This window comes from Raphanus sativus, chromosome 6 (assembly GCF_000801105.2).
Source record: "Raphanus sativus cultivar WK10039 chromosome 6, ASM80110v3, whole genome shotgun sequence".
NCBI classification, from domain to species: Eukaryota; Viridiplantae; Streptophyta; class Magnoliopsida; order Brassicales; family Brassicaceae; genus Raphanus; species Raphanus sativus.
In genome coordinates, this window is record NC_079516.1 from 11768214 (window position 1) to 11795746 (window position 27533).

General features: G+C 37.5%; 6 protein-coding genes, 1 non-coding gene and 1 pseudogene across 7 annotated transcripts; 2 read left to right on the top strand and 6 right to left on the bottom strand.

Moving 5' to 3' along the window:
- Positions 1 to 1095: 1095 nt before the first annotated feature.
- LOC108808884 (LOB domain-containing protein 37) lies at positions 1096 to 2266 on the bottom strand. Its single transcript, XM_018580979.2, has 2 exons — positions 1925 to 2266; positions 1096 to 1839 (listed from the first exon to the last, which is right to left on the bottom strand). The coding sequence occupies exons 1-2, from the start codon at positions 2106 to 2108 to the stop codon at positions 1304 to 1306; spliced, it is 720 nt and encodes a 239-aa protein (XP_018436481.2). The 5' UTR covers positions 2109 to 2266; the 3' UTR covers positions 1096 to 1303.
- A 2625-nt stretch (positions 2267 to 4891) lies between these two features.
- Positions 4892 to 6064, bottom strand: LOC108809227 (zinc finger protein AZF1-like). The gene has a single exon (XM_018581372.2). It carries the CDS (start codon positions 5875 to 5877, stop codon positions 5158 to 5160), a length of 720 nt encoding a protein of 239 aa, XP_018436874.1. The 5' UTR covers positions 5878 to 6064; the 3' UTR covers positions 4892 to 5157.
- Positions 6065 to 7393: 1329 nt separating this feature from the next.
- Positions 7394 to 9264, bottom strand: LOC108807131 (glucan endo-1,3-beta-glucosidase 12). Its single transcript, XM_018579383.2, has 3 exons — positions 9167 to 9264; positions 7931 to 9091; positions 7394 to 7855 (listed from the first exon to the last, which is right to left on the bottom strand). The coding sequence occupies exons 1-3, from the start codon at positions 9216 to 9218 to the stop codon at positions 7824 to 7826; spliced, it is 1245 nt and encodes a 414-aa protein (XP_018434885.2). The 5' UTR covers positions 9219 to 9264; the 3' UTR covers positions 7394 to 7823.
- On the top strand, positions 7500 to 7571 carry TRNAM-CAU (transfer RNA methionine (anticodon CAU)). The gene has a single exon. It is a non-coding gene; the product is annotated as a tRNA-Met (tRNA).
- Positions 9265 to 11858: 2594 nt separating the features above from the next.
- Positions 11859 to 15573, top strand: LOC108813382 (formin-like protein 6). Its single transcript, XM_018585922.2, has 4 exons — positions 11859 to 13426; positions 13514 to 13713; positions 14341 to 14582; positions 14656 to 15573. Exons 1-4 carry the CDS (start codon positions 12036 to 12038, stop codon positions 15463 to 15465), a joined length of 2643 nt encoding a protein of 880 aa, XP_018441424.2. The 5' UTR covers positions 11859 to 12035; the 3' UTR covers positions 15466 to 15573.
- Positions 15574 to 19115: 3542 nt separating this feature from the next.
- LOC108806868 (uncharacterized protein At4g17700) lies at positions 19116 to 20636 on the bottom strand. Its single transcript, XM_018579075.2, has 6 exons — positions 20521 to 20636; positions 20271 to 20411; positions 19973 to 20174; positions 19681 to 19796; positions 19501 to 19587; positions 19116 to 19405 (listed from the first exon to the last, which is right to left on the bottom strand). The coding sequence occupies exons 1-6, from the start codon at positions 20596 to 20598 to the stop codon at positions 19142 to 19144; spliced, it is 888 nt and encodes a 295-aa protein (XP_018434577.1). The 5' UTR covers positions 20599 to 20636; the 3' UTR covers positions 19116 to 19141.
- Positions 20637 to 21449: 813 nt separating this feature from the next.
- LOC108806869 (uncharacterized protein At4g17700-like) lies at positions 21450 to 23123 on the bottom strand (annotated as a pseudogene).
- A 1567-nt stretch (positions 23124 to 24690) lies between these two features.
- LOC108809129 (uncharacterized) lies at positions 24691 to 27140 on the bottom strand. The gene is made up of 9 exons (XM_018581260.2): positions 26848 to 27140; positions 26591 to 26778; positions 26219 to 26494; positions 26059 to 26117; positions 25935 to 25971; positions 25773 to 25844; positions 25528 to 25678; positions 25265 to 25444; positions 24691 to 25201 (listed from the first exon to the last, which is right to left on the bottom strand). Exons 1-9 carry the CDS (start codon positions 27022 to 27024, stop codon positions 24818 to 24820), a joined length of 1524 nt encoding a protein of 507 aa, XP_018436762.1. The 5' UTR covers positions 27025 to 27140; the 3' UTR covers positions 24691 to 24817.
- Between the last annotated feature and the right edge of the window lie 393 nt (positions 27141 to 27533).

The window sequence follows — 27533 nt, forward strand, 5'->3', positions numbered from 1 at the left end:
ACGAACGGAGAAGATTGAAAACTGGGATGATGACATCGGAGTATGGGACCATCCTTGCCGTTACCCAATATCAGTGGATATAAATCCTGAGATCAGGGACGAAGTGACAACAACATTGAGCTAATCTATTGACGACAACAATATCTCGTATCGTATCAATAACAATTGAAAACAAAATGAAATAAATGATAGAATGACACAAAGCCTATAAATTCCTTGAAATACTAGCTTGCTAGAATGTGATTATTTTTCACATATTTTATTGACATATTTTTTAGTCAGAAAAAGGCAGTAAATGTGATAGACCATCATTGCCTCTTGATTTCCATTGGGATGGTTGGCTAAGAATTTTTATGGGCCATAGGTCAGGATATCATTTTTTTTGACAAAATCAGGATATCATTTTATAGTTTACTTTTTATAAAACAAATCTATAAGTTTTGTGGGCCAAATAAGAATGAATTCAATATAACAAAAAAGTGGTTAATAATATTTTTGTGGGATAATATTAACAAAGTTATATCGAACAATAATACGAACAAGATAGAGAGAAAAGGAGAGTGTGTTTTTAGAGTATTCCATGGGTGGACGAAGAAAATGGCTCTTTGCATCGTCCAAAAGCCGCCTCTAAAACAAAGGGCTCTGTGTCATGTGTGCCTCCTCTAGTCCTCTCCAACCATTTGGTGTCCAACCACATGCTTGGATATTGTATATCCATCTTTATTGTGTAAACATATGAATATATGTTTTTACTTGTTTCGATCTTCTCTTTATCAAAATAATCATTTTGGTTTATTTAATGTGAGCCCCCACTAAATATACTGGTTGAGATTTTTTTTACAAAAATTATCTTGGTTTGTAGTTTACAAATTAGTATTTACATGCTAATTTTTTTGGTAAACGTTAAATATCCAACAAAATAAACATGATGTGCGCCGCAGCATTGTGGTGATTGGTGAATAGTGAGTACTATTAGTAAAAATGAATTAAAAAAAATTGGACAAAGATGATGAATCGATTGGTGAAAATTAGGAATTATCTCGAGTTTATTATATAAACAACAACTCCAAACAGATGATTAATAAAATAGAGATGGATCATCACGGTCGACATTGTATTTTTCACCTAATAAAGTTAAGAGAAACATTGGTTAATTAATAACACTCTAACCCAAGAGAACAAAAACCGCATAGTTAGTTAACTCGCCGGTCCAAATACTTTTTGTATACAAGAAAAAAAAAAAGAGGGAAGAAAATGTGTAAAATTACATTTCCTAAACCTAATCAAATCAGACAAAGTTTCCTTAAACAAAAAGGTTAAGCAGATGTCTCGCTTCTCCTCCTCCGCCGTTTCCGTACCGCTCACCAGTGGCATTGTTATCCGGAAACGACGTCGTGGTCACTGACTCCTCCTCAGAGTTCATCGACGGCGTTCTTGATCGCTGCCGTGTTGAAGAAGGAACTGTCTCAATGGGTAGATCAGGGTTCAGTGAAAGATCCAGCTCAACTCGCTTACGCTTCTTAGCAGGAGAATCCAGAGTGGATCTTGATCTAGAGCTTGAGAATCTAGAATGGTGGTAGATGCTACGATCGCTGGAACCAAGATTCAACTTCTCCGTGCAGATCTCAGACGCCTCTTCAGATGTAACCGACGGAAACCCCGCGAATCCACCGCCGTGAGCGAGAAGCTCAGGGATGGGTCTCAAAGAACCGCCGCGGAGCACCGTCTCAACCGCAGCTTGGCAGATACTCCAGCTCCCCGTCCACAGCATTCCGATGGCTCCGTTGACTGGATTCACGGTTCTCCCACAAGCTTCGTAGAGCAGAGACTGAAACAGAGCTAAGCAAAGAGAACAGAACAAGAGATTAGAAAAAAAAAACAGAGCAAAATGTAATATATCGTTGGAGATCTCTAGGTTAATTACCGGGACGTTGAGATTCCGGTACGGCGGAGATAAAAGACATGAGACCGGCGCGGCCGAAGAATTTAGCGACGAAAACGGTGGCGTGGCCCTGAGCGTCGGCGGTTTCTATCCATTGAAGACATGGCCTGAGGATGCAGTTCTCGCTGCAACCTTTTCTGAGCACGCGGCAGCCATTGCAACTCATTATTTATTTCGGACAAGATTTAAAATTTTTTTTTGTGGTTTTAAGCTTTTAGTTCTCGGTCCGATAGAGTCTGCTAGTTTGTTTGCTGGTGTCTTGGAGAATCTCAAAGGAAGAAGAAGAAGAAGATTTGCTTTGGGAGCAAGAAAGTGATGTTTCAACAGAAAGAAAGAGAGGTTAATAAGTGTTTCTGAAGGTAGACAAGACCATATATATACACATAAATACTATATATCAAAAATTCAAATTGGGTTCTTTAAAAAAAAAAAAACTGAATAATAAAGAGCTTAAGGCTCGCCGCCGTAGAAGATTCTTAACCTTGCACCATATTTTATACTAATTTTTTGAAAAACTAACTACTGCTCTTTGTCCCGAAGAGAAAGTAACCGATTGCATTTTAATAATCTGTATGTTTTTTGTAACATTTTATGAAGTGGCTATTTGAGAGAGAATAGTCAAGATTCTTAACCTTACACCGTATTTTATATAATTTTAAAAACTTAACTACTGCTCTTTGTCCCAAAGAAAAACTTAAGCGATTACATCTAATATATTAATTTAGGGATTATCTACTATTTGAAGTTCTCATTTAAATTTTGGACTCTTTCATAGTTGTTGCTAAAATATATCATGCCTCCTATACAATGCAACCTACCAACTTAAATTAAACCAAAACTTAACCAACATAGATTAGTTAAACCTAACTGGTAACACTTTTATAATATTTTTGGTTAATCTCTTAATATAATTAGATCATATAAAACTGAACCATTTTTAAATCAACGAGTTCCATATCATTCCAGACATAAGAAAAAAAATATCCGACTCATTTACAACGTAAGTATACAAAGACCTTGTATGCTTATGCTCATTGATCTTCCAAAAACCAAATAATTGTGGCATAGACCAACATAGGCTCATGTTCGTATCACTAACTTTATTTCCATATATTTACTCTTCACATACATCATATCACAACATACACAGTTCTGTAAGAACATGATTTTTTTTTAATTCAAACAACCAAATAATGGTGGCATATGGTCAGTAGATTTTTTAAATATGTTTTTTATATATTACATTTTACGAGACTATGTGCATAACTATGTGTATAAGTTAAAAGGTAAAAAGTGTGACAAGGCAAACTATTATACTAAAAATGAAAGAAGATTAAATACAAACTAATAACAATTACAACACAAATTATAACACTATTAAATTCTATATATATTTAATAAAATATTATATATATGTCTAATATGTATATATATATATAAATGTTACACAAAATATATATAATATTATATACACATATTATATATACCATATATTATTAATTGAAATTTGACAAATCAATTTCCGCCCTTTAGGGCGGGTCCTAATCTAGTTATAATAATCTGTGTGTTTTTTTGTAACGTTTTATGAAGTGACTCTTTGGGAGAGGGTAGCAAGATTCCAAGATGATGGAATGGGTGTAAGCGCAGCGGCACCGTGTCTCCGCAAAAAGTCGTGTTCTCAGCCGTTCATTTTAAAAACTATTTTTACGAGTCCTTTTCCCAACGAGTTAGGAATCCACTAATCATTCTTTATCATAGTAGACGAAGGTAATCAATGAAATATGCAAAAGGGCGTCGATTATTGCTTCCATATCTGGCTAGTGGATGGGTGAAATAGTAATAATGTAACATCTAACCATGGTTTAGGCTTTTTAGGAATCTTATCTTTTTTTATGGAAGGCTAATCATAACCAACCATTTTAGGTTTGATATGTAAAAAGAGGATCACTTGCAATGCAATACAAGGGAGATGCATAGTTAATTAATCTAGTAAGAACGATTTAAAAGGACTAAACCTAAGGGATTAAAAAATGGTAGGCTACTTGCAAGAAAGATGCAAATTCGCTTCAGAGACCTACCAATAACATTGTATAATGAAAAAGGATTAATTTTGTAATATAAGCCTTCTTCTATTTTGCCATTCTCCACGCAGCTAAAGCGAGGCTCTGCATGCAGAGATGTCACGAGTGACGCACTCAACGTTTTCTTTTTCCTACGTACTAATAAAATAGTAGCGACATAAAACTAATGCGATTAACCGCTGTCGTTGGAGACTTCTATAAACAAGCCATTACACTGCTTTGATATATATGGTCCATTGCTTACTGGGCTGCAGTTTTTATATTCTTATTAGGTCGGGCCATACAATCCTCCACTCATGACTCTTACGGGTGACGATGTTGGACTGGATAACAAGATTTTCCCAATAACTTTGTATAAACGGGTTTATGGTTGTGAATGAGCCGTGATTTCAGACCAAACCATCAAATCTAATAGTCTTTGATATAGATGCATATTTTTCTTAATTGGGTAATTCCGAGGTTGAAGCTTAAAAAAGGTTGACGTCAAGCCAATTCCCTCACATTTCAAACATTATAATCTCGTGGTCAAATAAAATGGTTCAAAGTGTATGATACAGGATTACTTGCATTGCATGCTGCTGTAAAGAGTGTATTGTGAGTTGTTTCCAACTCTTTAAATCTTTGAAACGTTGCAAATCATTTTATAACATGAAATGAAACTATGAATCGTCATTCATTGTCTTATTAATTAATCTGTTAATGTGAAGGAACAGATCACTAGGAGCTGTGAGTAACAGAACTCAAGTGGCCTTTTCCTTTGCTTGCGGAAGTAAATGAAGTACAAACTACGAAAAAAATAAAATAAGAATTTCACTGGATTAAACAGAATGGTCCAATATAAAATAACGTGTAAAGATCCAATCATCCATGTCTGTAATATTCTTTTTATTATTCTCTTCTACAAAAATATTTCAGTATCCCAATTGTTTCCTCAATCTATTAACAAATCCAACAACAAATAAACACCTCTTTTAAAAAAAAAATTAATAATAATAATGCAACTGAAATTGAGCAAGTCCACTCCAATCACTTTCATTACAGACTCAGTCAATCTGAAGCAACTGTTAACCTTTCACCGCCCAAGCCCCACTCCTCTCGCTTGAAAGTTGACTTCTATCTCCAACCGAGTCAACGTCAAGATATCACAACTGCAACTTGCTCAGCCGGTAAATTCAAGTCAAATCCACGGTGGTCGCCGATCGCGCTCTGCTCTGACGATCTTTCATCATCCACGTCACTGCCACCGACGACTTCAACGCTGCTGTTGCTGCTACTGCCGTTAAAGTTACCGTTATTACCACCGTCGTAGTGACACCGTTTGTGTCCACCTAACGCTTGACCTGACGAAAACGACTTGAAACAGATCGAGCAAGTGTGAATCTTCCCGCTATGACTAACGCCGTTACCGCTGATAACAACGGAGCCACCGTTACTGTTACTGTGACTGTTATTAGACGGCTCTTGGCTACTACCGGGAACGTTAACGTTACTCGCCGGTTTCCGGTGACTCGTCTTGTGTCCACCTAAGGCTTGGTAAGAGGAAAACGACTTTCCGCAGACCGTACACTTGTAACCACGGTGGTCGGAGGACGGTGGACGTGACAGCTGAGATAGAGGAAGAGGGGATGGTACGGCGGAGCCACGAGCGAGCATGAGGAGACAGAGAGCGAGATACTCTTCTTCCGAAGGGGGCGTTTCTTGGCTGTGACGATTCTGATCAAAACGTTGTCGTTTGGTGCGTTTTCTTTTAGCCCATTGCTCGAGACTCTCCGGCTCCATTTCTTCGCGATACCGGAGAAGAGGCCGAGCGGAGGCGGTGGCTGAAGTCGGAGAGTTGAGAGTCTCGAGAGCCATATAAGTTTTGAGATGTGATCTTGATGAGGTGCTTAAGAAGAAAGAGTGAAGTGTGTGTGATGTATTGTTTGTGAGAGCACGTCTTATGTTTGTGTTGGTTTGGTTTATACTTTATATAACTTGTAGAATTGGGGATTGAGAGTGGGAACGTGGGCTATGAGTGATCAAGTGGTGCTGTTCTTGCTTTCTTCAATCCATTAAATTCCTTTATTTTATACTAGTATGTTGTCATTAATTTTGGAATATTATAGGATTTTTATTTTACCAAGTCAATGTTTTTGTTTTTAGTTAGAAATTTACAAACTCGTTAAGAAAAATATCTTAGAATAATATTCCCTCTGTTTCATTATAAGTGTCGTTTTAGACATGTGCACACGGATTAAGAAAACATTTAATTTTGCATATTTTCAATATAAAAACATCATTAGCGATACAATTCAACCAATAGAAAAATAGAATGAAGAATAAAATTAATAAATTTTGTATTGAAACTCTAAAACGACACTTATTTTGCAACGAAAAAAATTCTCTAAAACGACACTTAATATGAAACGGAGGGAGTACTAGTTTGTTGTATGGTACAAGATTACTATTCCAACTTCCAAGTTCTATATACTAAACTTATGATGTAATTAAGGCGATTTTTCACCCAATTGGTTAGGAACTTTTCAAACTTTCAAGTTGATTCTCACCCGTTTCCCCGGTCGTTACACTTATTTGTTTGGATTTAATATAGAAAATAAATGACGATTAGGAATGTAAAGAGCTATGATTAAATTATAGATTAGCAGCAAGACAGTTGTTCTTTAATGCGAGTGCCATATCTTTGGAGTTGTAATTTGAAAATTTTAAATTGAAAAAGAATAAGCGCCACTCTGGAGTATACTGGTTTTGTGAGATGTGGTGGCATTAGGCCGTTGCTAATCTGGCACACTCTCATTAGTTATAAGAAGGCTGGATTCCTCTGGCGGCCCGCGTGGCGTAACAGGAGTGGTGAGACTTTTCGGTGGATAGTTAAAAGTCGGTACGCGAGACTTAAGGCCCACACTTAGTTGCACCACTGTCTCTCATACACTCTCTCTGTTTGGTTGATTCTACATTTTTTATTGGTTTATTTAGAAAAAGAAAATCAACAACAACTACTTACAAGTTTTTTTTTTTTGTATAAATGATAGTAACACGGTTGATTTCTCAAAAGGTGCAAATTATCTGTGTGTGTGATACTTGTCCACTAGTCAGTGCCAAAACAGAGTTCAATAACAATTGGGCTTCGTTGACGAGGATAAAATGGAAATGGAGTACTGGGTCTTAAGTCTTCCGAGTTGTTGTTATTATGAAGTGGGTCGTCGTTGCTTATAATAGCCTACCTAGTCAATTAAACTGCCAGAAACGCTTATCTAGAAGCTGTCCCTTCTGCTGAAGAATATTCAAAAAAAATATTCAACTGGACGCAGTCTTGTGAATATTCACAAACTAAACCGTTAACAAAATGGGAAGTTCAATTAGTGATAATATTTTTTACATATATGATGAAACAACAAAGCCCATTAACAGCGAGAGAAGGCCGAGTCGAAGTGTGTGTTTGAGTAGAATTTATACGTAAGTATCTTATAAACAACAGAATCAGAGTGGCGCAGCGGAAGCGTGGTGGGCCCATAACCCACAGGTCCCAGGATCGAAACCTGGCTCTGATAGTATTTCTTTTTCCTCTTACGTAAAACAAAGCCCATTAACAATGAAAAGTGGCCTGAATAATTTTGGACTTAAACGTAACATTTATTTCAATGATAAAAATAGTTCACGAAAACGACCATTTTAAATTAACAAACTAAAGAGAAATTAACTCATTAACTAATACTAAACACTTATTGGTATAATCCCTTCTTCTTCTAGCTCTGTTTCCTTCCATGATATCATCATTACCGGTCTTCCACTTCCGACAAATCTCAACTCAGAACAAACCTGCAATGCTGATAACCTGACAAAACAAAATTCATCAAATCTTCTTAATAAAATATTAGTCCACATTTGATTTTTTATTTTTCACACTTACTTGGATCAGTAGTGATAAGCATGGCGGTGCCACCGAAAGAGCAACTTCCTCCGTTGCGTTTCGTCTTCTGCCAGTAACTGTTGAAAGCATAAGAGGCGTGAGCCACGGTCGTGTCCGGATAGAAACATATCCCGTGAGGCTTGATCTCCTCGCAGTTGGCTCCTCCTTGCCCGCACGCAAAGTCCAACGACTGCTGCAGTGTCTCCGCCGCTACGCTCGGTTTCGCCACGCACCACAGCCCTTCCACCCCCTTCTCTTTCACCGGCGGCGGCGGCGAAGGAGCCGGATGTGGAATGCACGGCGAAAGAGAGAGTCCCGGAGATGAGATCGGAGATTTCTCCGGTGCCGGAGATGACACCGGCGACTGCTCCGCCGGAGATGAGATCGGAGATTTCTCCGGCGGAGATGAGATCGGAGATTGCTCCGGCGGAGATGAGATCGGAGATTTCTCCGGCGGAGATGAGATCGGAGATAGCTCCGGCGAAGGTTGTAGGGATGGATATCCGATGGAGGAGTGAACCGGTGAGGGTAATGTTGGGAAGTTTAGTGTGAATTTTCTGCTAAAACCGATTAAAGATCTGAGGTTTCTTCTTGTTGCCATCGTCGCCGCAGCGTCTTCTGGTTCAGGGTTTAAGAAGTTGACCTTGTTGAAGCTCAAAGATCCGAGCTTCTCCACGGAGTGAAGCATATCAAGATGATTATCTGGCGAAGAGAGGAAGTTTGGAGGTGGGTTTATGGTGAAAGTGGAGTTTATGGATCTGAGAAAGTCAAGAGTAGGTTTGAACATTTCAAGATGTTTAATGGTCTCTAAGCACTGGTAAGAGAAGCCAGAGGAGACTTTGATGTTCTTCTCAAGACCCCATCTTGTGAGGGAATGGTGTAGGTTCTTCAGAGATGAGAGGACCAGGTCAAAGGTGGGTTTGTGTTGTGTGGTTTGGCAAGAGTCATGAGGGGGAAAGATAACAATGGTGGTGATTTTGGTGGAAGGGTAACGAGTTAGGACGTGGGTTTTGAGCCATGTTTCAGCCTTTATGATGCTTGATGAAATCTCGGTAATTGTTTTGTTGTCTCTCACGGAAACAGCTAATTCAAGATCAGTGGTTTGAGGAAGAAGTTGAAGAAGACTCAGAGCTTCAATGGGTGTTGATTCTTGACCAGCTCCTGCATACACACAGATTATAGCTATGAGTTGCAAGAAACAAAAAAAACAAAAAGACTATTTAGTGTGATATTTACCTGCAAAACCGAACAAGGGAATGAAGAAGAAAATGTAAAGAAGATGTCTCATTTTTTTGCTCTCGGTTTCTTTACTTTACTTGTGTGTTGGGTTTCTTTCCTCAGGCATATGTGAAGTTGATTATAAAAGATGGTTTCTTAAAGGGTACAGAGGAAGAATCAACATATGGTCATATTTTATTTTTAATGAAAAAAAAAAAAAAAAGCAACAATGTTGCATAGTTACTGAGGTTCTTTGGTTGAAATCTGTTGTATATTTGGATATTTTCACTATAAAAGTGGTCTATTCAACACTGACATGAACAATAATGCCCGTTGAAATGCTGACATTGTTCTGTTTTAAGAAACTGTACATTGTGACATACTGACATATCACACGAGAAAAAGTTCGTTACACAACACACAGCAGAACGTTGAATAAACAAACGAACAGAACAGAACAGAACGTTTGGATAAAGGAAACGACAGCGTAGTAGGGGAATCCGTAGATGGAAGAGGGAACATCACGGAAGGCATAATAATCGTGGGTCGTAATGACGTGGAAAACAAAAGGCCTCCGTTATCACTTTAAATAACCAATTCATATTTTCGCGCCTTATTTGTAGGCCATAAGGTTCATTTGAGCGGCACAAATGGGCTTCTGTTTAGGTCCTTGAGTACAGCCCGAGTCATTGGGCTAACTCGACCATTGATTCTTCGCTTCTATCAAAAGATTTTTTGTTCTATTAATAAAGAGGAAAGCTTTTGCTTCAAGAGTTCTTCAAATAAATAAAAAGTTGCTTTGAGATGATAATTTAATTATTTACAATTTGACTTCATTTCGAGTTATTTTATTTGAAAGGCTGTGATTAGACTGATTATTGAGTGAAGTAGTGTGGGATTCTAAATTGCTTTGAACGTTTTGCATAATCCCATCACAATCATTATGACAACACTATGAAGGGATTTGTCTAGTAGCTTTATCATGATTACCACCAATAATTAGTATTTTAATCAACCAGATTATTAAAGAAATTAAACATATAGTTTAAGATACAAGCATTGACCCATCCGACCATGATCATCTCGGATCTGTCGGTATCATTAGTTAATAGTTGAGAAATAGTTTTATCCAACGTTCATTTCTCTTAACTACATCGAGAAATTTATTTTTAAAATATGAAAATCAAACTCGACTGGAAAGTATAGCCGGTGGTGCTTCACAATACTTTCAGGCCCTTCACAATATATGGATTGTACTACACGATGAGTCCTGTAAAATGCAACATTAGTTCAAGTTGGTTTTGGATTAAAATCACAACACTTTTTTAGTTTTAATTTAATAACTCTGTCTTGTGACTTTTCTCAATATAAATAGTATATGAGAGTGGCAATAATGATAGGAAAATGAGTACAAAATGTTGACGAATATTGTGTACCTTGAGTATTAACTGTCGGTAGAATATTTGTTGCTCCTCTCTTTTTACATCATTTACTTGTTCTTACTGGCAATGTATTAAGCCATTATCACGCAAGGTAGCTAAAACTTAGAAGTATGCTTAAAATATATAACTAAAAATACTATAAAAACAAACTCTTTAGATTATTGTTACTAGATTTCATGCATGATTCGTTAGTAAACTAGATAAAAGATAAAGGGGACTTTGTAAATGCGAGCAAAATAAATGGGCATCCCCAGCAAATGAAATCTGAAAAAGGTATACATGAAAGATAATAAGAAGCTTTTTGTTAAAATAAAAGCATAACGCTAGAGAGAGCTTGTCTACACATGTATACAAGAATAAAAGCAAAGAAAAGTTAAAGATTAAAGATACAAATGTAACGTTGAGCTAACTTTATTCCAAAATTATATGTATGGGTCTTCTTTCTTCAAGTTTGTTCACATCTTTTTTTTTTAAACAGCCTCTATAAACTTGAATTATACGTATATTAACCCATTTTGTGTAAAAAGGGCTATATGCCAGTGAAATTCGTTGTAAGAGGAACAAATTAAGTTCATCTTGTTTAGTTTATGGAATATACATTTCAAACAATGCAATACAACAAAGTCCAGTGTTTCTGATATTCATAAATAATAATTATGTATATCTGGATTGGGGAATAAAGCTGAATTTTAACATATACCCATCAGCTTTACAGTTTTTTCTTTTAAAGATTTGTTAATGGTGAAAACCAAACTTTTAAAGTCTCTTGAAAACTGCAAATGTTGGCCAATATTCTCATCTAAAATACAGTAGACTGGACCACAATGGATGGACTGGTTTTCCGGCTATAGAACCAGCCAGTATTAGTTTAGCAAACGAGTTATTAATTACAACTATTAAGAATAAAATCAACTTAGGAAATTGAAAAAATACAAAAATCAAAAAGTCGACGACGGACTGGCATGTACATGTCGTTTTCCTCTAGACGAAACAGAATCAGAAATTTCTACGTTGGACGGAGGAGAAGGACAATATATTGTGTCGGATTAGAAAATGAAATCTAATGTAAAGCAACGTGACCATGAGAGTCCCATCCACAGCTTAATTACAAAGTAATGTGAGGTTGTCTCTATGCTTTCAACAACTACAAATATATTTATTTGTTTGTTTTTAACATATGTTTCTTGTTCACAAATAATGCGTCTTAAAGTTTTCACGGATAATTAATCACTGATTAACGAAATATTAAAGGGCGGTAAAAAAAAAGTAGCTTAAACGATCCCGGAATGCTGACGTCAGCCTCTGCTCTCTACTTTCCCTTTTCTCGCCTTTATTTTTTAATTTTCTTTTTTTTCCCATTAACCATTTTCTTAGTTGTCTTTCCACTGAAGAAGATGAACTTAGAAAGAGAGGAGAATCTTAAAAACGGTTAATCACAAGTCACCATGAGAGCTCCACACTCGACTTTCTTCTTCTTCCTCCTCCTCCTCTTATCGTTCTCCGTCAATGGCGTGAAGCTGAACGAGATTCATCGAAGAATTCTCCACCAGCCGCTTTTCCCTTCCCCGGAGACTTCTCCTCCAGATATCGAGTCCTCACCGCCTCCTCCCGACGCTCCCGATCAGCCTTTCTTCCCCGAGAATCCATCCACGCCTGACCAGACTCAGCTCCCTCCTCCTCCTCCTCCTCCTGCTTCCGCCGACGTCAATGGCGGATTACCGATTCCGACGGCTACTATCACTACTCAACCAACAAAACCTGGGAAGAAAATCGCGATCGCCTTATCCGTCGGACTCGTCACGCTCGGTATGCTCTCGGCTCTCGCTTTCTTCTTGTACCGCCGCAAATCAAAACACGCCAGCGATACTCAGAAACTCGTTAATAACGGAAGAGGAGGCGATGGCGGTTCTCGAATATTCCACGAAGATCCGAGACCACCAACGACGTCGTCTACGTTTCTATACATGGGAACCGTTGAGCCGAGCCGCGAACCGGTTAGGGACTCTGTTAGTGGAAGTAATAATAATAATAATAACGGACCGGTTTATACGTCTCCGTACCGGAAATTAAATTCGGTTAAGAGATCGGATCGTTACCGTCCCAGTCCCGAGCTTCAACCGCTCCCTCCCTTATCTAAACCTCCGCAACCGTCTGATGATAACAACTCTCCGTCTCCCTCTTCGTACTCCGACGACGAAGAGGAATGCCGCGACGCTGCTTTCTACACGCCCCACGGATCTGCTATCAGCAGCGATGACGGTTACTACACGGCGTTTCCTCGCTCCGGCTACTCGATTCCTCCTCACTCGAAGAGAACCTCTCCGAGGTCCAAGTCTGGTTCGGCGGCTGCAGGATCGCCGGAGATGAAGCACGTTATCATTCCGTCGATAAGGCAGAAACAACCGCCGCTTGGGAGATTGGAAACTGATGATGAACAAGAGCTTCCTTATTCAAAGAGCAAACCTAAGTTCTCTCAGCCTCCTCCTCCTCCGGATAGAGCGGCGTTTCAGGCGATTACTCAGGATAAGCCTCCTCTCATCTCACGAGTGTCTCCTCCTCCGCTCCATACGCCACCTCCACCACCACCACCACCTCCAAGAGATTTCCAGATACGTCCAAAACTCAGCAATACAGAAGCAACGAAGCCAGACGAATTGTCAAGAAAACTAGCGTTCAAGACTCCAAGGAAAGCTGTTGAAGAGGTCAAAAGTGTATCAGCAGCAGAAGGGGAGATGGATCCAAGCAGGCCAAAGTTGAAGCCACTTCACTGGGACAAAGTACGTGCGAGTTCTGATCGAGCCACAGTTTGGGACCAGCTCAAGTCAAGCTCATTCCGGTGCGTATAAGCTGTGTTTTATAAAATTTCATAAATTACTCTGTTTCTGAATTTTTCTGATTTTAATAACTATTTTGTATTAAACAGAGTGAACGAAGATCGGATGGAGCATCTGTTTGGTTGCAATTCAGCAAGTTCGGCTCCAAAGGAACCTGTGAGAAGGTCAGTGATGCCTCCAGCTGAGAATGAGAACAGAGTGCTTGATCCTAAGAAATCTCAGAACATTGCTATCCTCTTAAGAGCACTCAATGTAACGCGTGAGGAGGTGTCAGAAGCTCTTTTTGATGGTAAGCTTTTTGTGGCAAAGTTGCATCATTTGCCTTGAATAAGTTACTAAGCTATTTACATTTCGGTTCCTCTGTTCCTGTACTTGAGTGTTGATGCCTTGATGGGTAAAGTAGAGATCTTTCTGGTAGTAGGAATAGTAAAAGAGATGTTCATAAGGAGGTATTTTGATGGTGAAAGGATTAGTTATATTTAAAAGGCTTAGGCCAGAAGCTATAATCATTGCAACTAACAATGACATTTGAAACGAGTTTCTCTGCTTTATACGGCTGCTGTTCGATTGTACTTGAGTATTGATGCCATGATGGGTTAGTTGAGATCTTTCTGGTAGTAGGAATAGTGATAGAGATGTTCTTAAGAGGTATTGATGGTGAGAGGATTAGTAATACTAAAAAAAGGCTGAGGCTATCATTGCAAAGAACAATGACATTTGAAATGAGTTTCTCTGCTTTATACTGCTTCTAATATGATTGCACACCTTATGAGAAAACTAAAAAAGGGTCGTGCTTTAATTTTAGAGGAGTAGCAAGCATGATAGAGCTATAAGACTTGACATTCATTAAGATGGTTATTCATCGTTTTAAGGTTAGCATTTTTGGTCTAATAGTACTTGTGTGGCACGGTGACAGGTAATCCCGAGAGCTTAGGTGCAGAGCTTCTAGAGACGTTGGTGAAGATGGCTCCAACAAAGGAAGAAGAGATAAAACTCCGAGATTACTCTGGTGATGTCTCGAAACTAGGAACAGCTGAAAGGTTCCTTAAAACCATTCTTGATATTCCTTTTGCATTCAAAAGAGTTGAAGCAATGTTGTATAGAGCCAACTTTGATTCAGAAGTCAAGTATCTAAGGATCTCTTTCCAGACACTAGAGGTTAGCCAGTCACTCACTCATAAAGAGTTTCCAGATATTTCTTAATTGTCTAAGTCCCTTGTTTGCTTTGTAGGAAGCAAGCTTAGAACTAAAAGCAAGCAGGCTATTCTTAAAGCTCCTCGAGGCTGTTCTAATGACAGGAAACAGAATGAACGTTGGCACAAACCGCGGAGAAGCCAAAGCCTTCAAACTCGATACTCTTTTGAAACTCGTAGACGTAAAAGGAGTTGACGGAAAAACAACACTGCTACACTTTGTCGTCCAAGAGATCACAAGATCCGAGGTGACCACGACAACAATAGACGAGACCACCCTCCATGGAAACAAAGACGGTTTCAGAAAGCAAGGATTACAAGTCGTCGCTGGACTCAGCAGAGACCTTGCAAATGTTAAAAAATCAGCCGGGATGGATTCCGATGTACGGAGTGGCTACGTGACAAAGCTCGAGACGGGTCTTGAGAAACTCCGATCTTTTATCAAGACAGAGACAACAACATCAACTCCAGGGAAGTTCTTTGATTCGATGAAAACGTTTCTCAAAGACGCAGAGGAAGAGATTCGGAAGATCAAAGGAGAAGAAAGAAAAGCTATGTCGATGGTTAAAGAAGTAACAGAGTATTTCCATGGAGACGCTGCAAAAGAAGAAGCACATCCTTTGAGAATCTTCTTGGTTGTCAGAGATTTTCTAGGAGTTCTCGATAACGTTTGTAAAGAAGTGAAGACGATGCAAGAGATGTCGACAACGATGGGTTCGGCTTCAGCTAGATCGTTCAGAATATCAGCTACAGCTTCGTTACCGGTTCTTCATAGGTATAAGGCAAGACAAGAAGAAGATACAAGCTCAGGTGATGATGACCATAGTAGCAGCAACTCTTCTACGTGATGACACACAAAAAGCTGTACAGTTTTTTTTTGTTAAGACCGAGCAAGGCATTGAGTTGTTTAAGTCGGAGAATTTGGACCGGTTAAGAGAGTAACAGACACAAGACTACTATAATGATCAAATTTTCGTTAACAAATAAGGAACCTAAGCGTGGTGATAAGTTGGAGCCCATTACACAGAGAAGGTACTTTATAAGCGAGCAAGAGGAGTTGAGTTCGGAAACGCTTCGCCAGCTTGCTTACCTTCTTGAGAGAATTACCATTGTAATGGAGAGTCCAGAGAGAGTCCTTTGTTCTTTACACTTCATACGACAAAGGAGAGTCCAGAGAGAGTGAGGATTACAAGCGTTCGTAACACAAGAAACACCAAGAGAGATCCAGAGGTGCATCGGCTACATTAGTACTTATAAATATCACAACGGTAAAATAAAATATCAAAACGGTGATGAACAACAAGAGAGATGGTTTATAACGTCGATTTTCAACCTTCCGTAATGTACAAGATACCACTCAGATATAACTACTTTTCGAGTTTTTTTTTTCTTCTTTTTTTAATATATTTTTAAAACTCCCTCGAGAATTTCATTTTAGCCGCTTAAAACGAATGTGTGAAGAAGGCCTCAAAACGCTATCGCTGATATACAAGAAAGTCATGGACAAGACTCATCCTACTTCCCCAGATGGGAAGAGTACGAGAAGAATCCTTACGATGAGATCAAGAACCCTAATGGGATGATCCAGATCGGTCTTGTCGAAATCAGCTATGTTTCGATCTCATCAAGTCATGGTTAGCTAAGAACCCAAACGCAGCTGGTTTCAAGAGGAACGGTCAATAATCCATTCAGAGAGCTTGCTCTCTTTCAAGACTATCACGGCATGCCTGAATTCAAAAAGTAAGCTTCATTTGTTTTCTTCAAATGCCATATGAGATACTAACCTAATAACTTGTACAACAAGAAACATAATTATGTTTTCATTTCTCATGAACCTATGTATTCTGTTTTTTTATAGGCAATGGCTGAGTTTATGGAAGAGATAAGAGTCAGATCCGAAAAAATCGTTTTAGCTGTTGGTTCGACATCTGCGAATGAGACTCATGTGATAGATTGATAGAGAGTATAGAATTGAAAAAATTATTATTGACACTCATGAAAAATAATATTAAAATGCATAGACTTATATAGAGATGAGTAAATCTAATTTCCTAAACTGATATGAAATATTACATTACAAGTAGCATAAATTTCTTATTCCAATAAATTGATGTAAGTCTATAATCTTGACTATCGGATTCGGGTGGATAATCTAGAATTTTCAATACCCTTCCTCGAACATATACATGGTATAAGTAACTCACAGAAGTATGATACAACCTTCTTTTTACAAGTTACATGATCTGAATGATTCAGGTTCTCAAGATGTTCTTCATTTCACACTTCCAGATTGCTAAAGAGTATCTCTAGTTCATATGAACTTTGCACTAAATATGAATAAGGATGTTCAGATTGCTAAAGAGTATAATATGGATTAGCTTTGTGTCCTATATTTAGTTGAAAGTTCATATGAATATTTTATTTTGAGCTTTGATTGTTTGAATTTGTTATATTAGTCAGTTTCTTCTTTGTTTCTTCTGTCCTGTTCCTTTATTTCTTTATCAAAAATCTTACTTAAGTAATGATCTATGATTTGGTTTGCTTTTGGAATGCTTCTATTGATTTTATCTTTTTTTTTGTCCTTTGCGAGAGAAGACGTTACATGAGATTTTATTTTTGATTCTTCCTTTTGAGGTAGCTTGTTGTGGGAGGTTCCCGGGAAAAAACCAGAGGGAGAACTAGCTACAAAGGACTGGAGATCCCGCGGTGGCCCTGTTCGAAATCAGTCTGATCATGGTAACGTTATCACTTACATAACTATGTAATTGAGTTAAATATATTCTCTTACTGATAATTGTTTTCTTCCAGATAACTGCTGGACTTACACTTCGACGGACGTCAACAGCTCATACCGTCTGGAAATCGGAGAAGACCAGGATTTTCGCCTCATGAGCGCCAAATACCTATCGTAAAACCTATCGTTTTACGCCAGTGAGAAAGAGTGGAAACGTAAACGTCCAAAAAAGGACAGGAGGGTCGATCATCTATGCCACGGATTCCCAGTACTAGAGGGGCTTAAAAAAGAAAAATCATTTATGCCATGGATTCTGATAATACAGTCTAGTAACGTTTGTAAATTGCAGTTTTATGAAGTTTACGAAGGACTCACATCAAAGATGTCATTTTATGTTGTAATGCATTATGTTTTGATAGTTGTGGTTGTAAAAATTAAGGGAAGTAAGCTGCTCTCGTGAAGCTGAGCCATGGAGAACAAGTAGATGCTATCGGTATATGTATATATATACAGAATTTACTTTTTCCTTACTTTATATTTTCCACAGATTTACATAAACAAAAAGAAATAAAAATAAAAAGAAAGAAAATAAACATATTTTAAGCTCATAAACCTGTCATCTAATATAATATTTTCAAAACAATATCTATATATTATGATCAACTCAAAACCAAAAAAAAATCAAAATATGAGACTGAATTAAAAAGTATTATTTTGTCGTAAATATATTTTTGTCTCTTACAATGAAACAATTTTTATCTCTTACAATGGTTACTCAATTCTTGATTCCATTCTTGATTGTTATATAAAATGCAGTTCTTAAAAATATCTTTATATTTAAGAAATCTATGCAACATATATTTGACACTCTATTTCCATTGAATAATATTTTACGAAATTACTATTTTTTGTCTATCTTAGTTTAACTTTTTCGTATTCATAGGTTTGAATATGAGAAAACTCATTTTAAAATCTTCTTATAACATCATTCTCTGCATGAATGCTTTTTAACTAAATGTTTTAGATTAATTTATGTAGATATGAATTACTTACGGTTGAGATTAAAAATTTAATGCCTCCATTCATCTAAGTAGTTATCTCTTTGAATATTCACTTTATTCTCTTAATCTTTTCATCAGTTGAATCTTCTAAAATTACCATTTTTAATAATTATATCTTGATAAATCTGGCTAAATGTATAAAACTCTATGCAATTTGTAAGAAACTCAATTTCTTTACCATTATATCTCTGTAGCAGTTGTCTGTTATTTAATTTTCGATTAATCTTATAATTGTATAGAAGTGAAAATATATGTTCTAACAAAAAAATATTCATATCCAAATTTTTTTTCCGGTAATATTAAGATCAACATTGTTTTTATTTATAATTGTAAATGGATTTGTTTATAAATTGCTATTTTTTCTATCAAAATACCTTAACAAACAATATAAATATTTCATCTTTATAAATAAAATATGAGTCTGTTTTCTTCTTTGATTACAAAAAAAAATTAAAAAAATAAAATATAAGGTATACTTAGAATAATCAAATTGACTTTTTATCATGTAATAAATGTAATAAATGGGGTTGATTGATAAGGACCGTAACTTTTATGTCTTTTGCTTTAGAAATTAGGCTGAAAGACAAAAATGGCCCAAGTTCGCAACTTTCTTCTTTGTGACTGCTCTCCTCCACTTCACTCTTCTTATTCTACACATAGTAAATTGATGTTTTTGTACTGGTCTACGATCAATAAAAGATGTATGCTTGAGGATGGCCATCCTATGCTCTACAGAAAAGTACGCCACCATTTGCAAGTGCCCTCGAAGGTGAGAGTGATATCTCCAGAGAACTTTTCAATGTTTCTTCTTACTATAGCTATGCGATCACGTGTTGTCTTGAAGCCACGATGAGCCTTACTTTTATGTGGCCAGTACTTGTACTTGATGTAGAAGATTGCATTTCTGGCGTTGAGTCTCTCGTTTGGCACAGCGATGCTCTCGTCGCTAGTATACACGGCTACTTTGGTAATGACCAACTTCGACAGATCAAGCTGCATAGAAGAAAAAAAACGAACAAGAAAGATGTGATTATTATAAATAGAGATCCGAGTCACACTGGAAAAAAGGAAGAAGAGGTTGTTACTACATTTGGTAGGGTCATATTTGCAGTGTAGAATGCAAGCTCCAAGTAAAGACGAATCCAGTCATTTTTTCGAATCTCTGATTTCTTCACCTGCCAAAATAAACCAAACCACATCACTTAAAACACTGGACTACTAGCGAACCCCAAAAAATAAAAAAAATAAACATAGTGAGGATAGCTTACCACGTAATAATGCTTCTTATCATCGAAAGCATTCTCTCCAGGCCACTCAGGCAAACTACTTGAGTATTCATATTCAGTTTCAGATTCAGTTTCAGATTCAGATGCTTGATCCTCCTCTACACAAAGAGATATCGTCACATTACATTATCGAGTATCAAGGGGAGAGTAACTAAGATATATTTATTTATCTATCTAATAGAGGAATTAGTTTTTATTCCAATTAAAACAAGTTTATTCGTTATGTGAAAAAAAAAATAGTATAAAATATAATGCAGCAAAACAACAGTGTTACCGTGTGGTCCAGGCTTAGGTCTAGCAATAGAACAAGTCAACCTCTTGATGCCAAAGCCTTCTTCATAAAAACTGGTCTGAAAAGTGACAAGGGAACCGTCGGCAGCTGGATCCTTTGCAACTGCGGTTACATAGTGACTGGAATAAGCTACTTTAGTGTACGCATTGTATTTCTCTACACCATGCAGCTGCAAGTTAGTCCCCTGAGAAGAATTGAAAGTGAAAAGTATTTATTAGATTTCAAGAACAAGAAACAAATACAAGAGAGAGTAGAATAAGTTATTAATTTTTTTTGTCACCTGGATCATATTGTACTTATGGATACCCAACCTAGCATATAGGACCATGTCCGTCGGGGCAATTTGATCTTTTATGATCTCGGAAGCCCAGAAGTTACAGCAGCCTGGTTTTGATTCCATCAAATGCTCGATATCGAACCCCTAACCACACACACACACACACAATAGGGAGACGAGAATTAGGGTTTAGTTATTATATGTTTTGTGGATCGATTCATTACAAAACCAAATTAGAAGATGAAAGACTTACACCACATTGTCTCACTTTAAACATAAAGTCACGCTCCATCTTGTACCACTCACGCATTTTCTCCGAGGAATCTCTCATTTTTTTTTCACTTTGCTCAGACGGAAGCAAGCGGCGGCCACTTTCCTCTCGTGCTACTCTCTATATTTATATACACACATTCGATATTCATTTATTGGGCCTTGAAAAAGCCCAAAGCTTTTGTATTAAGTCCTTTATATCTAGGCCCATAAAAAAAAAGTCGCAATATACAGTACGAAACTGTGGTTATAATACGAACAAAGTTAGTCTGATTTCAAAAATAGTAATTGGTTAACTGATTGTTGCCCAACCTTTTTGATAACATGTTTCTTTCTATCGAATAAATTGTGCTCTAAGGGCAGACGCGGGACCTACATTATGGAATGGGGTGTCATCTGACACAGTTAAATATTATATACCTGTATTTGTTTTGCAATTGATGAAAATGTTTGTAGTTCATTTAGTTTCTTTCCTTAGTGATACACGTAACCCAAGTTCGACGCCGCCCTCATGCACTTTGTTTGCTTATTTTTGGTTTTTGTAAGGATTATATTGGGTTAAATCTCAATGTGACACCCCTTAAAATCAAGCATGGGTCCTCTACTGTCTTTAAGGGTCATTTCTTGTCACATCATACTGATGATAGAGATGAAATCATTCTTTATATTCCTCGCAATATACCAGCATCATTAATAACACCTTTGATTGGATTAGTAGTTTTACCGAGTCCGTGTCCGGTTTTCAGACCATTGCTTGAAACTACCGTCTCCCTTGGAACCAGTAAGAGTTGTTTTATAATTGCCCATTTTAGAATCATTTTGCAGTTAAATTATTTTTTTAACAACTCGGCTACCAACTGGACCTAACACTTGTAAAGCAAAACTTAGTATTAAAAATTTAAAAGACAGCCAACCTCAACCGGGCCACTCAAGAAACGAAAAGACAGTTTCAAACTTTGACAATCGATAATAATTTATTACGTGATCCACATTTTAAAATGGATCTGGTCTTGTAACTACTTAATTAGAAGCTTAACAACAAGAGCAACGAGTCGGGGCCGTAGGATTGATTGGCATATTCTCTTGCTCTACAGAAAAGTACGCCTCCATTCGCAAACGCCTTCGAACGTGAGAGTGATAGCTCCAGAGATCTTGTCAAGGTTTCTCCTTACTATAGCTATGCGATCACGTGTTGTCTTGAAGCCATGATGAGCCTTACTTTTATGTGGGCAGTACTTGTACTTGATGTAGAAGATTGCATTTCTGGCATTGAGTCTCTCGTTTGGCACAACAATGTTCTCGTCGCTAGTATACACGACTACTTTCATAATGACCAACTTCGACAGATCAAGCTGCATAGAAGAAAAAAAAACGAACAAGAAAGATGTGATTATTAATCATAGAGACCCGAGTCACACTGGAAAAAAAAAAGAAGAAGAGGTTACTACATTGGGAAGGCACATATTTGCAGTGTAGAATGCAAGCTCCAAGTAAAGACGAATCCAGTCATTTTTTCGAATCTCTGATTTCTTCAGCTGCCAAAAAGAAACCACATCAGTTACTGCGAGGAACCCCCAAAAAAAAAAAGACATAGTGAGCTTAGTTTACCACGTAATAATGCTTCTTATCATCGAAAGCATCCTCTCCCGGCCACTCAGGCAATCTACTTTTGTCTTTAGGTTCAGATTTAGCGAGGGGACTATAAGCTTGAGCGTCTACACACACAGAGTTAATGTCTCACATAACATTGTAGGGGGAAGTAACTAAGACATTTATTTATTAGTGGAATTAGTTTTTTTTTTAATTCCAATTAAAACAGTTTTCTTCATTATGTGAAAAAATAGTATAAAATATAATGCGGCAAAACAACAGAGTTACCGTGTGGTCCAGGCTTAGGTCTAGCAATAGAACAAGTCAACCTCTTGACGTCAAAGCCTTCTTCATAAAAACTGGACTGAAAGTTACAAGGGAACCGCCGGCTGCTGGATCCTTTGCAACTGCGGTTACGTAGTGAATCGAGTAAGGTAATTTATTGTACACATTGTATTTCTCTACGCCATGCAGCTGCAAGTTAGTCCCCTGAGACGAGAAGAATATGAAAGTAAAAAGTATCTATTAGATTGTAATTAAGATCAAGAAACAAATACAAGAGAGAGAGTAGAATAAGTTTTTATTTTTTTGTCACCTGGATCATATTGTACTTATGGATCCCCAACCTAGCATATAGGACCATGTCCTTGGGGGCGGTTTCATCTTTTCTGATCTCCAGAGCCCAGAAATTACAACAGCCTGGTTTCGATTCCATCAAATGCTCGATATCGAACCCCTAACCACACACACACACATAATTGCGAGACGAAAATTAGAGTACAATTATATGTTTTGTGGTTCGATTCATTACAAAACTAAAGAAGATGAAAGACTTACACCACATTGTCTCACTTTCTTCATAAACTCACGCTCCAACTTGTACCCCTCATGCCATTTCGTATAGGAATCTCCCATTTTAAAAAAAAAATTTGCTCAGACGCAACCAACCAAGCTGCTGCTAGTTTTATAAGAGAGATTAGGTTTCCTCTCGGTATTATATACACACACACATCCGGTTATTCAAAAATTGGGCCTCTAAATCCCAAACGTGTTTTATTACGGCCATAAGGGAGATTAGGTAGGGTTTCTTGTTTAGGCCGTAATTTTGATAATATAAGCCCATCAATGGACACTCTGTTCTCAGATTAACGAGAGTATTGTTCAGGATTTGTTATTCTATCATCATTGCATGAGTATTTCTTTAATGATACTGTTACTGTCTCTATGTTAACGAGTGAACATTTCTTCCTTTGGATACAAAGAAAGGAGTGCATAGCTACTGATGTTACCTCTCAAAACAAAAGTACGAGAATGCTGTCTTTGATGTCAAAGTCGACACTGATTCTCCTGTTAAGTCTTTTCAGTAAACTTGAAACCAAACTATTTCACCGTTACAAGTGTTTCACACCTAATAATACTTTTTCTGCTTGGCAGATTTTAACAACAGTCACAGTCACCCATCAACAAAAGTGTTGAAATCTTTATGAAGAAACAGAGTTAACTTGTTTGATCTTCATTGCTCTGTTTTTTTTTGTTTTAAATTTGGTGAGTGAAAGAGTTTGAGAGCAAGCTGTTTCAGAAACTTAACACATTTATTTCACCCTGAAAGACACACATACACGATTACAAACTTATGTGAGACATCCACTTTCTTGTCTCACTATTTCAACTGCTCCCACTAACATATTTTAGCTCTAGCTTAAGTCCATGCTTACACAGAAAAGTACAACAACTACTTTGACATTTAACAACTCCTCTAAACCATAATGCAACCCATTGTAGTTACCTTGATTCTTCTGGTTTGGTTTGATTACAAAAATGACATTAATCAACAAAAAGCCATCGTCTCCTTCAAAGTCCCCTGACAACAGTTACGGCAAAGGTTAAACCAAAATTAGAAACCTTGTGTGTATGAAATCATGATGTTTGCCTTTCAGTGGTCTGAGATTAACTCCATCAACGTTTTGAATTCCATTTAACATCTCGAGGGATCCAATACTTTCACAACCATGCCAACAGTTACAGCTACCGCAGCTTTGAAGCTAAGCTATAAGCATCTTACCTTCATCACCTCGACCATTCTAAGCGCAGCGCAGCTGTTGGTGAGCTACTAATGAAAACACGATAACGGTTGGTGGACTATACGCGATCGATCACTCGACTTCAGTGAAAGCTAAGCTCAACAACAATGGCACACTCGGTGCTCTGCTTCAGCATGAGGTCTTTGCCTAAGGCGTTAGACAAGCATCCTAGGTTTGGTCTTTCTCTTGCTCTCAAACCTTTGAGAACACATAACACTCTCGCATGAGTCTCCAAACCTTTCTCTATGGCAGCACCCTAGAGTTTGTGTCCTTTTTCCTTCTTTTTTTGGATAAATAGTTCCGCAGTAAAATTGACGGATAATTAGTTTTCGTAAATGGTTGTTTATTGACATTTTTCACTAATTAATATTCTTGCCAATTTTATTAAAATTAAAATGTTGATTATAGCCCTTTTGGTAGAGCTCAAATCGAAAATGCATAGTTAGACGACACAACATTGAACCTTTGGGCTTGGCTGAGTGTGAGACAAACTTATTATAAATGTTTGATACAGTGCCTATTTACATTTCTTAAAAATATAGTACATTTCAACCAGAAAAAAAATATAAATAACAAAACAAAATCAATTATACCTATACACACTCACCACTATATATCCCCTTGTCGTATATCTCCAGAAGAAGTTGGATGAATAGAAAACCAAGCAAAGCTCTTTCCCTTCTCTTGTAAAACTTTAGCGAGGAAGAGCAGAACCGTAACCTTCATGATAAGAGAGAGAGCAAGCATGGACGCCCAGAGCCGATACATGGAAGCTCTGAAGGGTTTACACTGGTTAGAGACGATGCTCGATAACGTGTCTTTCACGTGAAGGCATTGCGTTAGGTTTTGAAGAGAAGGCAATATGTCCAACATGCCTTGCGCTGAGTTGCTGTAAGCGTACACCTTTAGGTAAGCTGCTTCCGGGATGAATTTCCCGGTGATTCTGCAGGTTTCCGGTGGATCTTTGTCGTGGCATGTGAATCTTGAAAGAACCTTAAAATACAAATAAGATCTTTTAGATCACACAAACCTAAAACCAAACCGGAGTTGAATTACATTTGGGAATTGGCCTATTGGAATGGCGCCGTTGGAGCAGCTTTGTGGTGTGTAGCTGTTGATCTCTTGTCCGACGAACGGATCACATATCAGTCCAGACTCCGGCGCCGAAGAGGATACAGTTCTACTCCGATCAGTCAACGCATAAGACCGCATTGAACCTGCTACTTTTGAATTTAACTGAAAGAATAGAGAAAAGTCAAGAAACAGAGTATTTTAAGATTTTATTTGTACCATTATTGATTGATTTATATAATATATACCTCGGTGATGAAGTTATGGATCATTAGGCTGACTTCCATTAGGGTTTTGTCAGAATGAAGAGGATCCATACAAGGAAAAATATTTGTCAGTGTACTGTTTTGTGGGTTTTGCACAAAGCCACTGAACGCTGAACAAACGTCTTCTGCGAAGCTACGTTGAGTGAAGAAAAAAAAAGAACTGAGGAGTTAAGAGTAAGGACTCAGGAACAAGTTGGGGTTTGTGTTTGAGGGTTTGATTAGCTTACGTGTGAATGAAGAAATCAAAGCCAGTTAGAACCCAAGAAACAGTGGTTAATATCCAACACAAGAATATAACCCTGATTAGTAAAAAAAATTACATACATCAGTAATTAATCTTTTACAGTCCAATTTAACATTAACAACAATGTTTTGATTTTATCGCTTACATGATGAGTCCAGGATGCCAATGAAGTAAGATAGGAACTGTGATAGATAAAAAGCAAAAAAAAAAAGATAAAATAATTAGAAGAAGTTACGACATAACTTGTAGTGATTGTTAAATGATCTTACCAAGGGCTAGAAGCAGAACGAATAAGTTGGTCGATGCAATCACAAGATGAGTTACATACCTGAGAACAGACAAAACATGCAATGTTGGAGTTTTGAAACAGAGAAGATAAAAAAAACAAAACACAACAAACCGAAGAGGAGAGACTATTTTAATTTTTACGAGATTTGGATGACGAGATCAATGGAAGGACCGTTACGGCGAACGAAGCTTTGAATCATCTGAGATCCCTTTTTGAGTCGATGGCTAGTGACATTCAGAAGATGAGTCGTGCTCTGATCGTACGGAAGCAGCAAGTACTGTATCCTCGTCAGGGACGTTATCACGGTACGTATGTTTCTGTCTACATCCTCTCCTGTTTTGTCTATGGTTTCTTTCATCTCCTCTGTTCTATTCTTCGAGCTTTGGTTCGCTGCTATCACTATCCCTGTCGCTGCCCTGTTTTATTTTACATCAAACCGACGTGAGTAGTGACATAATGGACAGAGAAGAAAAAAAGTGTTCGTATATATTTTATAAAGTGAGCTTAGTTACATAGAGAGAAACATGAAGAGGAGGAGAAGCAAGAAGAGATGAAGATAGTAACGGTCTAGATATCGACGTTGCGTGTCAGAAACGTTTCTTCTTCTTTTGGAGATAGCTGCGTAAAGACCCATGCATACGCCGGCAATAAGAAACACTCCGGCGACGGCGTAACCATGGACTCCGGTGAAAAACGTAGCCTGACATTTAATTAAAAATGTTACTTACCTCAACGTTAATAAAAAAAAATGAGAAGGAGAGAGACTCACTGCCCAATAATGTTTGTCTCGAACGTTGAAACTTCCTTTGTAATACATAAAGCTGTTAAGAGGGTCGCGTCTCTTAAACCGGTCATGATCCGATAAACTGTGAACCGATAAAACCGGAGAAATCACGGCCGTTAAAATGAGTTGAGACAGAACTCCGACTGTTATTGGTTTTGGCATGATGATCGAAACTAAATCATGTTACTTGTTTGATTTCACATATCTTTTTCCGGGGAACAAAAAGAGATTTATGAGACTACATTTTGTTGTGATATTGATTATTGTATTTCTTGTGGGTGTGTTTGACTTACTTACTAAGGTAAGGATAGCTTGTGGCCACATTGTTCTTTCCTTTTGTTTGTTTTTTTGAGTCAAATTGAAGGAAGGAAGGTGATTGATTAGAGTAACGTATCTTAAGCCGCTTTCCCTGCTTTCTTTATTTGACTCGCTCTTCTTCTTTCTTTTATTTTTGTTGGTTTTACTTTTTTTCAATTTTCCCTAAAAAGAAGAAAAAAAAGAGTTCAAATATATACTTTACAAAAGGGTAAGAGTTATATACTGTTGGGATTGTCAAATCCATGTTTCACATATACAATATTCAACATGATTCTCATAATAAAGAGTTTTGATATTGTACTCCCCCTCACAAAACACACATTTGTTTTGGCCAGTTGGAAAACATTACATTG

Coding starts and splice junctions, on each gene's coding strand:
- LOC108813382 (XM_018585922.2), top strand. CDS start 12,036: ATGAGAGCTCCACACTCGACTTTCTTCTTCTTCCTCCTCCTCCTCTTA. Junction 13,427..13,513: donor CTCAAGTCAAGCTCATTCCG/GTGCGTATAAGC, acceptor TGTATTAAACAG/AGTGAACGAAGATCGGATGG. Junction 14,583..14,655: donor TCTCTTTCCAGACACTAGAG/GTTAGCCAGTCA, acceptor TTTGCTTTGTAG/GAAGCAAGCTTAGAACTAAA.
- LOC108809227 (XM_018581372.2), bottom strand. CDS start 5,877: ATGGCTCTCGAGACTCTCAACTCTCCGACTTCAGCCACCGCCTCCGCT.
- LOC108807131 (XM_018579383.2), bottom strand. CDS start 9,218: ATGAGACATCTTCTTTACATTTTCTTCTTCATTCCCTTGTTCGGTTTT. Junction 9,092..9,166: donor TCCCTTGTTCGGTTTTGCAG/GTAAATATCACA, acceptor GTGTGTATGCAG/GAGCTGGTCAAGAATCAACA. Junction 7,856..7,930: donor GCTTATCACTACTGATCCAA/GTAAGTGTGAAA, acceptor TTGTTTTGTCAG/GTTATCAGCATTGCAGGTTT.
- LOC108806868 (XM_018579075.2), bottom strand. CDS start 20,598: ATGAGAGATTCCTCGGAGAAAATGCGTGAGTGGTACAAGATGGAGCGT. Junction 19,797..19,972: donor ACCTAAGCCTGGACCACACG/GTAACACTGTTG, acceptor CTCTTTGTGTAG/AGGAGGATCAAGCATCTGAA. Junction 19,406..19,500: donor CAAATATGACCCTACCAAAT/GTAGTAACAACC, acceptor TCTTCTATGCAG/CTTGATCTGTCGAAGTTGGT.
- LOC108808884 (XM_018580979.2), bottom strand. CDS start 2,108: ATGAGTTGCAATGGCTGCCGCGTGCTCAGAAAAGGTTGCAGCGAGAAC. Junction 1,840..1,924: donor ACCGGAATCTCAACGTCCCG/GTAATTAACCTA, acceptor CTCTTTGCTTAG/CTCTGTTTCAGTCTCTGCTC.
- LOC108809129 (XM_018581260.2), bottom strand. CDS start 27,024: ATGCCAAAACCAATAACAGTCGGAGTTCTGTCTCAACTCATTTTAACG. Junction 25,972..26,058: donor CGTTCTGCTTCTAGCCCTTG/GTAAGATCATTT, acceptor TATCTATCACAG/TTCCTATCTTACTTCATTGG. Junction 25,679..25,772: donor TTTGATTTCTTCATTCACAC/GTAAGCTAATCA, acceptor CACTCAACGTAG/CTTCGCAGAAGACGTTTGTT.